This window comes from Triturus cristatus, chromosome 2_1, assembly GCF_964204655.1.
Source record: "Triturus cristatus chromosome 2_1, aTriCri1.1, whole genome shotgun sequence".
NCBI classification, from domain to species: Eukaryota; Metazoa; Chordata; class Amphibia; order Caudata; family Salamandridae; genus Triturus; species Triturus cristatus.
This window is the reverse complement of record NC_140581.1, coordinates 601,683,491-601,695,760: the sequence shown is the minus strand read 5'-3', so window position 1 is coordinate 601,695,760 and position 12,270 is coordinate 601,683,491. Positions and strand designations below refer to the sequence as shown.

Below are 12,270 nucleotides of genomic sequence, written 5' to 3'. Positions count from 1 at the left end.
GTAATATTCGCGCGAGCCCTACTTCAAATACGCAATGCGCGCTCCTCGGGATCTGACAGAGTCTGGCAGACACCGGCGACACCACTCACCGTCCTCTCACGGGAGCCCTACCGGTTCCTTGCAGCTGCCCTGTCCCTTCTCCTCAGCACTCGTCACGTCAGCTGCACTACACTGAGGCCTCTGAGACGAGGCCACGCCCATCTCACCGCCCTGCTAAACCCTGCCCACAGGCATCAGCCGGCCACCTCCACCCCACCCTTCTCTCAGCCTCCACCCTGCTCACCCCATCACTGGCCTTTTCATCTGCAGCCCGCCCACCCCCGCTGCCAGCCCACCGTGCCCCTCCCGGTCCCAATACAAACACCAAACCGGCAATTACATCCCTCCCGGTGCTGATGGGAACCATGTGCAGGTTGTTCTAAAACGGGATCTCTGCCTTGAAACTGGGGACCAATTTTAGAATTGCGCATCTCCGCAAATAGATGGAAATTTTACGTTAACTTTTTCAGTCCGGCTTCGTAGTACTTCAGACTTCGGGGACAATGTTATTCTGTCTGCACATCAAACCCAGCCAGGACGGCGAACCGTTTTCAATCGCATTAGAATCAAATTCGTTTTGCAGTGTGCGCTGTACAATTTAAGAGTCATCGTGAATAGTTCCCCCTTTGAACAGACTGCACATCTTTTCCCCTGCACTGGCTGTGCTCACCCCCCGCCCCCTTCCCCCGCCCCCGTTCTTTCCACCTCATACCTGCTTATCTTTATACGCACCTCCCAATTTCTTGTTGTGCTCGATAGACGCGTTGTTACCCTTGTGACTGAGTTCGCGCTATAGCGATCCATGCAATAGTATTTATCGAGACGACCGTTCCGTAGCCCAAAGTAAGAGCCGGGCCACACGAAATGTCCAGTGGGCCATCTTTTTCAGATTACTACTTGCCCCTATACACATTTTGTATTTTGATATGTTGACTTCGCATGATTTCAAACAAAAATAATCCATTATGTTACTGTATCATTTATGTATTATTATTATTTATATTCACGATACACAAAAGTAAACCTTCTGTACTTTTTTAAAAATAATAAAGTGGCAATTTGCGGACCCCCCTCCCCCACACAAAAACGTTTCTATTCTTGTTGTTCCAAATATAGGTAAGTGGAGAAAACAACCAGATTTGATAACAATGAAAAGGGTAAAGATGAATAGAGGGAGAAGCAGCGGCAATAAAGTGACCTAATGTTTGTTGTTCCGGGGTGATGAGGTCAGAGGTCGTATTGTCAAACTTCAGCTGTGCTGCCTCGGTCTCTTACCTTGGCTGCAGGCAGCGGGGCAGACTGTGTTGTCGCAGCGGTGGAAGTGACAAAGTCTCCTGACAGCGCATCGACCAACTCCGTGTCACTCAGGGGCTGGAGTCAAAGGTGAGAAATGGAAATAAAACAGGAGAATGTTAACCAGATCTTTCCATGCCACTCCATCCTAAGGGCACCTTCACGAATGAACATTCATTTAAAATGAGGCCGGCGGTTAGAGTTGATGAAAACCAATAATTGAAATCGCCTTTACTTTCCACCAGTTTAAGCTCGTGCTCGCCCCCCCTGGGATTTTCAGACTTCCCTGGTTACAGACTCCCTCTGCCTAGCAACGGAAAACAAACGCACGGTATCGATGGCGCCCGTCCAGCAGGCCTCGGTCTGAGGGAGATTCCTGTGGAGAGAGTGGCGTACACCGGGAGACGGGAAAGACAGCCACGCACAGACACACACATACTCACTCACTCACCCCCTCCACGGAGCTCCTTGAAATGACATCGTCTCTCATGCAGCAGGCACCAAAACTGTTCGGCAAACTGAGCCCAATCCTCCAACTTTGGGAACGAACCCCTTCAAGTTGTAAAGGTCCAAACAAGAGCCGCAGTTTAGCAGAGACAGTGAAGAAGGTGCGACTAGGCCCAGAGTTCCTCACATGCAATCAACCCCGTGATTTACATACTTACGTAAACATGTTCAAGGCATTATCTATCAGCAACATCTCAAACTATTGGCGCTCAGCTAATGGCTCAATCAGTTGAAGCTCAGTTACAAATCGTAACTGGAGACATGAAAAAAGCAGCGCAATCTCTGTATCGTGACAGGTCAGACAGCGGGGAAGGCAAAGGCTGGACAGATAAACCAATGGCAGGCGGCACCGTTCACTGGCACTAGTGAGTTCATTTTTCACGCCACTGACGTCTGTGTTTAACATACAATAGGTACTTCAGGTTACACTGCCCTGATCATCTAGGTCTGTTTGACACACCTCGAGCATAACAAATTGCAAAAGCAGCATGGCATCTGTTCCTTTAGGACTGCATTCAGTGCCCTCGAGGGCTGAGGATATGAGGCTGGCGAACATATGAGGATATGAGGCTGGCGAACATATGAGGATACAAGGCTGGCGAACATATGAGGATATGAGGCTGGCGAACATATGAGGATATGACGCTGGCGAACATATGAGGATATGAGGCTGGCGAACATATGAGGATATGAGGCTGGCGAACATATGAGGATATGAGGCTGGCAAACATATGAGGATATGACGCTGGCGAACATGAGGATATGACGCTGGCGAACATATGAGGATATGAGGCTGGCGAACATATGAGGATATGACGCTGGCGAACATATGAGGATATGAGGCTGGCGAACATATGAGGATATGAGGCTGGCGAACATATGAGGATATGAGGCTGGCAAACATATGAGGATATGAGGCTGGCGAACATATGAGGATATGACGCTGGCGAACATATGAGGATATGACGCTGGCGAACATATGAGGATATGAGGCTGGCGAACATATGAGGATATGACGCTGGCGAACATATGAGGATATGAGGCTGGCGAACATATGAGGATATGAGGCTGGCAAACATATGAGGATATGAGGCTGGCAAACATATGAGGATATGAGGCTGGCAAACATATGAGGATATGAGGCTGGCGAACATATGAGGATATAAGGCAGGCGAACATATGAGGATATGAGGCTGGCGAACATATGAGGATATGAGGCTGGCGAACATATGAGGATATGAGGCTGGCAAACATATGAGGATATGAGGCTGGCGAACATATGAGGATATGACGCTGGCGAACATATGAGGATATGACGCTGGCGAACATATGAGGATATGAGGCTGGCGAACATATGAGGATATGACGCTGGCGAACATATGAGGATATGAGGCTGGCGAACATATGAGGATATGAGGCTGGCAAACATATGAGGATATGAGGCTGGCAAACATATGAGGATATGAGGCTGGCGAACATATGAGGATATGACGCTGGCGAACATATGAGGATATAAGGCAGGCGAACATATGAGGATATGACGCTGGCGAACATATGAGGATATGAGGCTGGCGAACATATGAGGAAATGAGGCTGGCGAACATATGAGGATATGACGCTGGCGAACATATGAGGATATGACGCTGGCGAACATATGAGGATATGAGGCTGGCAAACATATGAGGATATGAGGCTGGCAAACATATGAGGATATGAGGCTGGCAAACATATGAGGATATGAGGCTGGCGAACATATGAGGATATGACGCTGGCGAACATATGAGGATATGAGGCTGGCGAACATATGAGGATATGACGCTGGCGAACATATGAGGATATGAGGCTGGCGAACATATGAGGATATGACGCTGGCAAACATATGAGGATATGAGGCTGGCAAACATATGAGGATATGAGGCTGGCAAACATATGAGGATATGAGGCTGGCAAACATATGAGGATATGAGGCTGGCAAACATATGAGGATATGAGGCTGGCAAACATATGAGGATATGAGGCTGGCAAACATATGAGGATATGAGGCTGGCAAACATATGAGGATATGAGGCTGGCAAACATATGAGGATATGAGGCTGGCAAACATATGAGGATATGAGGCTGGCGAACATATGAGGATACGAGGCTGGCGAACATATGAGGATACGAGGCTGGCGAACATATGAGGATATGAGGCTGGCGAACATATGAGGATACGAGGCTGGCGAACATATGAGGATACAACGCTGGCGAACATATGAGGATATGAGGCTGGCGAACATATGAGGATATGAGGCTGGCGAACATATGAGGATATGAGGCTGGCGAACATATGAGGATATGAGGCTGGCGAACATATGAGGATATGAGGCTGGCGAACATATGAGGATATGAGGCTGGCGAACATATGAGGATATGACGCTGGCGAACATATGAGGATATGAGGCTGGCGAACATATGAGGATATGAGGCTGGCGAACATATGAGGATATGAGGCTGGCGAACATATGAGGATATGACGCTGGCGAACATATGAGGATATGACGCTGGCGAACATATGAGGATATGACGCTGGCGAACATATGAGGATATGAGGCTGGCGAACATATGAGGATATGACGCTGGGGAACATATGAGGATATGAGGCTGGCGAACATATGAGGATATGAGGCTGGCGAACATATGAGGATATGAGGCTGGCGAACATATGAGGATATGAGGCTGGCGAACATATGAGGATATGACGCTGGCGAACATATGAGGATATGACGCTGGCGAACATATGAGGATATGACGCTGGGGAACATAGTACTGTTTTCTTATCTGAGAAACAGGAACACTACGGTAAGGTAAGAACTATGCACTAAGGCGAATGCCCATTAAAACACCCCAGGAATTTAAGGCAGATGCAAGGTTGGCCACCCCACATTGTAGCCCTTTGTTTGCACAGCGCCTGCGACGCAACGGTGCAAATGCTTTGCACAGTTCCAGGTGTGCTAATCCTGTACAGCGCTTGTGGGAGCATGCACAGACAAGGGATCATTGCCTCCTGTCTCTATGCCCACGGCTGCCGATCATACAAGGGACGCGGTACCTAACCCACAGCTCCCTGTGAGCCACTGGTCACTCTCCATCGTCATCAACCGGTAAACGGTCACTGGTTTGCGACTACAGAACAGGTATTAATCAATCAAATATTTCCTAGCAGGTCGCAAGGTGAGAAAGTAGTAGAAGCAATTTTAGTAGTACAAATCACAAAGACATTTGTGACATTGTCACTTCAATTCATTGCAAATTCAGTTTTTGCGATCACAAATCCTGGCAGATCACCCAGCACAGGGCTTGCGATTGCAATAAGCATTAGGTCATCTGGCCATCATCTCTTCTCTACGCTGAGGACAGAATACTGACCTAAACCTTCCATTAATCCACGAACATCAGAACAATGCTCCCACAAGATGTCTCACTAGAGACGCTTTCTGTCTTCAAACACTGCTGGTGATCCTCAGACTCAGTCCAGTGCCTCTATTGTAGGGAGTAGATTCTCTGCTCCAGGAGCCTGTAGACAGCACCTGCTTCATTCTCTTCAGACTGAAGCCATCTGCCTTCTTCACATATCATTAATGAATCATTTATATGAAGTCTCAATTTACCTATTTCTATTTTATTTATTAGAGTATTTTTATAATGCAATCCTAAGCAACAGGCTTTGGCGCATTTTATACAGAACAATAGTACATAGGACCTGAATAATTAATAGCGAGGTCAGAGTAAGGGAAGGTAATTACGCTGACACATCTGTTTCGAAACTGCGGGCCATCAGGTTCTTACAGAATAACGAGAACAACAGGGTAAGCATTATTTTAGTCCCGCTTCCCCACAGAAGGCTGTGTATGGCAGGATTTAAAAGACTCAAAAAGGAGAAGGAGGGGGACCGGGAGCTTAATGAAGGTCCAGTGCCCGTGCCCCCGAATAATGAATCAATACAAATAAAGGGCCACTGCTCCTAAGAAAAGAAAGAGGAAGTCGTTTTACAGAGATAGGAGGGGAAGTCAAAGTGACTTACTTGGTGCCCTCACACATGTAGAGGGATGTCATGCTTCATCATAGGGCGGTGCTCCTCGTCTGGCAGGCCCTGCAATGCCCTACGGGTCCTCCAACGGTCGCTTTGTCGGAGATCTTTTAGTTTTCACACCGTATGAGGAGTGCCAGGTAGTGCTCGTGCAGTGATAGGGGAGTTAAAAATGACTAGAGGATATCTGTAGTGAGCAGAGTTAATGAAAGAGATCCCTCTGTCACGGTTAAAAAACCAAAAGGTTAGAGGCTGATCAAGGGTGATAATGGCCCTCAGTGCCTGTGAGATACTGTGCAAGTATGTAAGTGGGATGAGTTGGTTTCACCTATCACTGCATGAGCACTACCCGGCACCCAACATACGGCGTGAAAACTAAAAGATCTCCGACAAAGCGACCCTTCGGGGGACCCTTAGGGCATTGGAGATCTTGCTGGCAAGATATCAGCAGGTTATCACCAGACTGAGTATATGATTTTTATTTTTAAATGATGTCACAAAGCAAACGATCAGCCTCATGCTTTCATCAGGGTAGTTTAATCACTCAGGGTTTTGCTTGTCTTTTTAAGACAAAACCGACAGATGTGCCGCATTGTTCCATTTCTGCAGCCTTTGTTACTTTGTCCCATCAGCTCTTCGACTATCAGCCCATCTCTTGCTGCAGAGCATGAATCAGTTATGGAACCCAACAGTAGATTACAAGACAGAGGAATGGGCAAGTACATTAGCGTGGGGAATATCCCCACATTGGTTTTGAACTTCAGCGCTCATGTGGACCACAGCTGGAGTGCATCATCAGGAAACAAATCCCACACCAGCCATAAAGTCTTGGCTGGTATGGGAATGTTATTCAGGCTTTACATGGTCTAGACCATAATGTTCAGATTAAAATTCACACATTTATGTAAATGAACCACTTAAGAGATTTCCTACTATAATGTACAAAACGTCTCTTACTAACCTTTGGTTTAGGTTCAGGCTTTGGTATTATTGGTTTCCCGTCTTTATCCTGTAAATGAAGGTGAAATCCAATTAATTCTTTCACTCTATGCAAAAAATCGATGTGAATTTATAACACATTTTAATGTGCATGCAGACACAAATGTAACCAACTTTCTCTGGTGGTCAAATTACTTTTTTTATGGTACTTAGTGAAGACTTTGACAATACGTAAAAAAATATTTTCATCTCCATCACCTTTGGAAATTCAACCCACCTCTCCCTTGGACTTCGAGACAGAAGTGTGAGCTTTGGTAGTCTCACAAAGAGAGACCCTTGCGAGGGGCAAACGGGGGCTACTGAGCCTCAGTCGTGGGCATGGGTCATTTGCCTCTGATGTCCCAGGTCCATCGTACAATTGATCCGCAAACTAGCCTGAGTACAATTGTTCCTGGACTTGACTGAGTGGCAGTGATGGAAAGCTGTCACAGGCTCCACAGGGAGTTAATGTGGGTATGCACCAAGCACATAACTCAACCATCACCCAGCAGACCAATAAAATTATTCATTGTCGTACCCAGTGCTTGTCCTTTATAAAAATACACTCCAAAATGCAATACTACACACTAATATGTGCATATACAAATATTCATTGGCATGAGGCCACTGTACTGTGGGTTGAAGGTCACCTTCTCCCCACCTTTCCCTTACCGCTTAAAAATACAAATAGCACATTTCAGGAACAGTTCCACTGTTACCCTTCTCTTTCAAAGCTCATGCTCTTTTAATTTTTTTGTTCCAGTACTTAAATCTCACCAACGTGAGTTCTCCTTCTCCCTCCGGTTATAGTCTGGGCCCGCAGAATTCTTCGGGTGCCCTCACCCTTCGGGTCGGCTGCGAGTGTGTCAAAACTCCGGTCCAGTCTGTAGAAGCAGCAGCTGCTGAGGCTGCTACCCGGAGTCTGCCTGGTGGACATGCTCCAGCGTCGCTGGCTGTCTCCGAGCATTCACGGGTCCAGTTCCAAGTGAATAGTGAGTTGGACAGTGACAGAGGTCACGGGCTCCAATGTATTACAAAAGGGTATGTGGACTTACTATACACAAGATAAACCAAAGAGTCACAAGGGAGACAGTTTCCTAAATTTTAGGAAAGTGCTCAGCACTTGAACACAATTTTACATAACATGATTTTGACTGAGAGGGAAATCCACCCTTTATGGAAAAGGATGCCTCACACACATAATAGGGTCATGCTTCATCATCTGCATCCTCTCCCCACCCTGGTAAGATGGTACCACCAGGGTGGACTCGACCTCCTCGAAGGCTTGACGGTAGGAGGGAGTTCTTGAATAAAGCTACTGGACAAAGTGGAATCCAGACAGGTTCACAGTGAACAAGCCATCTTCGGCACACTTCAGCAGTGCTTCCGTGCAGTTGGTTCAATGAAGCACGTCGATCTGATGCAGGAGCACACTGGTCACTTTCTCTCTCTTGAGTGTCTCTGGGCAGACAGAACTCAGCTCTGGATCCTCATTCAGCTGCTTCTGCTCACCCAGGAAGTCAGTACTTCCTGCAGGGTTGGCATTATCCTTCCCTCTTCTTCTAGAGCAGATCTGTCTCCAGATACTGCAGGACAGGGAGTGAGCTCTTCCTTCTAGGTCAATTCTAGGTGAGGTCACCTCTGGGAAGCTGGCTGTCCATGTAACACCAGCTCTGGTCGCACACCTGTCCCTTGGGCAGTGCTTAGTTTGTAAATTGATAAGCGCCAGGGCCCTGACCAGGAGGCCACTAAAGCTTGCACTACGCATCGCCCTGGTCATTACTGCCAAAACAACCTCTAACCATCTTTCTCGCCGGCAAGTGCGACAGTTCAGATTATTCCAGGTCCCCAAAGCTAAAGGAATGGCTGGGGAGGCAGGTATTAGCAATTTTTAAGGTTCATAAACAACCGTTGTTCTGCTCATCTCTAAATTAGACTAGCAGCACCAACATGTGGCACACAGTCACAAATGCCGTGTTGCCAATTAAATGCTGAGCTATGAAAACCAATTAAGTGCTGGTGCTGAGCCCCGGGAACCACCGGCTCAAATTGAGCACTGCCCTTAGGTGCTTTGCAGAGCAATCTGTTCCTTGGTCAAAGAGAGCCTGGAAAGGGAACAAAAAGTGGGACAGCAGCTCTGGCGTTTATACAGATAAAGCAGACAGGGATGTGGCAAGTTACATTTGTGTCTGCATGAAAATGTGCTATAAATTCATATTTTAAAGTAGGCTGTATAATTAAATGTATAGTTGGTACTAATAAAACTATGATGAGTTAATAATGATTAATGTAACATTCTTTGCTGCTTATGCACTTACCAACAACAAAAAGGAGAGCTGTACTAATCAAATAACATAAAAAGATGCACTTCACCAATTATAAAAGCCCCAGGCCGCGGTGTAGACTTAGTGCAGATCAGAAAAGATTTTTAAGAATACAGACTGGATAGGCTGCACAAAACTGAAGCGAATTTCACACTACTGGTTACTAGTCGGGCATTACTTAAAGGATAAATCTAGCAGACAAGAATCTTTGTAGGCGTCATTTTACAACTGTGTGTCAGCTTATCAATTTAATTACTAATTCTTTATGAAGTAGGTAATGGAGTGCATATGCTGCAGAAAGTGACCTCCTAATTTGCTTTCCTGCAGATGAAGGTGGCGCCTACTGAAGTTTGGCAATCCCAAGTTTTAACAACAAAGAGGATTTTGAACCTGAGAAGCCAAATCTTTAAGAAGGGATAATCTGGACTCACTACAACAAGTAATTAAAAGCAAGAACATATTGTACTAGTCCTTGGTGGCCCAAATCTAGTGACACAGTGGGAGACCCCATTTTCAGAAAATACGGACGCAGGTTTTATTTTTTAAAACTTGGAACCAGGCAATTTGTCTGGTACCACCATGGCGGTTATTCATTTTATCAATGTTGTTAACATAGTTTTGAACCTACTAAGCTCTTGCTCGGCACTGAAAGCTTGTAGCATAAGATCAAACTATAGATTACAATTTAAATCTAGCTTGAATAGCAGTGCTTTATGAAACATCAGTTCAAAATAAGCACTACCCTGCTTTTAAATTTCTACCATATTTTAAGGGTCAGCATGGATCTCTGGTGAAGGATGGAGCAAATATATGCCTTTAACCAACCCAACACTTAGAAGGGTCATGGGATGATTTTTAAAATAGGCAGAGGCACGTATGTGTAAAATCATGTAAAACAAACTGAAAAACACCAATGCTAAATACTAAAAATACAAAATAAAAGAATTCAAAAGTCCTCACTTTTAATTCTTCCAACCGGTATTCAGGGGGGATTGTGTCTTCTCTTTCACCAAGCTTTTCTCTGTTTTCTTTCCCAGTTTTTTCCTGTATTTGAGAGATAAACAGAACATATCAAATGATTGCACTTTAAGTGAGTTGACTGATTTACAAATGTGCCTGTGTTAATGAGAGCGGTTAACAAAAGCATGGACACTCAAAGATATGTAGTCACTGGGGAAACACAGACCCGCTCAAGTCCAAATCACCGCTCTGAATGCAGTCAAACATGGCAAGACATACAGCAACCATTTTGTTTACTGTGAAAATGTATTTTGAAGATCAGTAAATAACACACTATTGGAACACAAAAGACTAATCCAAGCCTGAGCTCGGGATTTGATAGGATTCTAGGAAAAGCTGGTGACGATTGCATAGCAGTACAAGGAGGCCAACATTAATCTCAGCACTTGCCTAGAAAAAGAAAAATCTCAATTTCCATAGGCCTCAGTTTATCTGTAGTTTTGTAATTATATAGGCATTTGGTGGATAAACAGGGCATGCGTTCATTTTAAAATAAACACACCGACTGCTTAAGGCAAACACTATTACAGAGCTTCATTTTACTTTAACATGAGTGCATCTCTCTTTCTCTTGGCAATGCTATTAGCACTTCCCTCTAACCAAGCTAAACCAAGGCCCTCTGAGCCAACCTCCATGAAATGAACAGGCTTGTCACTTCACTGTGAGCACAGGCATATCATATCCTGGGGATGTAAACAAACCATCGCAATGTTTTGTAAAGCGTCCGTTCCTATGCGTCTTTTTACAGTCCTGGTGAGAATCTTTCCAAAGGACAGCTACCTTCCAAGTAAACTCCCTTCACTACTTCCTCGCTCTTAGGACTGGTAAAATATTAACTACCTGTGGAGGAATTGGTACTTTGATTACAAGCTGGTTGGCCTGGACCTGCTACAGTATTTAACCATATATCTCTCATATTTGTGTTGAGGAAGGTGCATCTATGCTGAGAGGCCTATAATGCCTATTGATGAGAACTGCTTGCGAGTCCAATGTTCGAAAGAAACACCATTGGTGCAATCTACGGCAGGATCTAAGGGTGAAAGTACCTTAACATTGCTATTCGAAAGACTGATGTCTTTCATAGTGAGAGAAAGAAGATTAAAATCCCTCCTCTTTCAACCAGACTGTTTAAAATATTTTTTTCTAGATTCAAAAATCACATTTAAAATAGTAGTCCCTAGCACTACTTTGTGTGTGGATGTGCTACCTCTGAAAGGGAAGAACGCCATCATTCAAAGTGAAGCTAGTCAGCGGCTGTGATGGGCAGACCCACTGCCCCATGCTGGAGTGTGAATGACATAACAGAGCAAAAGGACATCAAACAGTTTAGCTTGTAAGTGGTTTGTGTTTGCGGCACTACATCGACTGACAACCTTGTTCTAACACTCCGCATATATGGACTTCCTGGAAGGGTTCTCACTGCAAGAATGACCTCCAATACCTCATTCAGAAATGTCGAACAAATTTAGCTGCCACCCCCTAATCTCCATGCATGGAGGTGTAAGTTGTGCATGACCGTGACCGGTTGCTGAGATAGAAAGTCCTCCCAAAGTGGAAGCCTCACTCGAGGACAAATGCTCAGGCTGAGGAGCTTCCGTCCCACACTGTCCTGGCCTAGTATTGGGCGAAGAGAAAGGCTTGGGCCCGGTCTCACTTGATTTGCCTCAGAATCCGAGGCAAGAGACGTAGTGGAGAAAAGGTGTACAGGACCCCGTCCTACCATTCCAGCCAAAATGCATTATCTAGTGGGCGCCTTGAGAGAAACTAATGTACAGAATTTGACAGTGCGTTTTTTTGATTGTGGCAAATAGATCTAGACAGGGAATACCCCATTGTTCAACAACATCCTATGACACCTTGGGACCAAGATGCCATTCATGGTCCACCAAATGAAGTCTGCTTAATTTGTCAGCTTTCGCAATCAGGGACTCCAATAGATGATTGGCAACCAGGAATATGTTCTGCTGGTTAAGCCACCTCCATTCCAGACTCCATTCCAGCCTAGTTGTTACTCCATGTTGTCTGTGAGGCCCAGCAGCA

The 12,270-nt window shown here is 45.4% G+C and overlaps 1 protein-coding gene across 23 annotated transcripts in view; it reads right to left on the bottom strand.

The window, feature by feature from the left end:
* The window catches only part of CAST (calpastatin), a 564,844-nt gene that overhangs the window by 108,058 nt on the left and 444,516 nt on the right, over positions 1–12,270 (bottom strand). For all 23 annotated transcript variants that reach the window (XM_085632507.1, XM_085632509.1, XM_085632510.1 and 20 more), the window contains 3 exons: positions 10,171–10,254; positions 6,870–6,917; positions 1,315–1,410 (listed from right to left, as the gene is read on the bottom strand). In XM_085632507.1, coding sequence (XP_085488633.1) covers positions 1,315–1,410; positions 6,870–6,917; positions 10,171–10,254 — 228 coding nt within the window. The remainder of the gene's footprint in view (positions 1–1,314; positions 1,411–6,869; positions 6,918–10,170; positions 10,255–12,270) is intronic.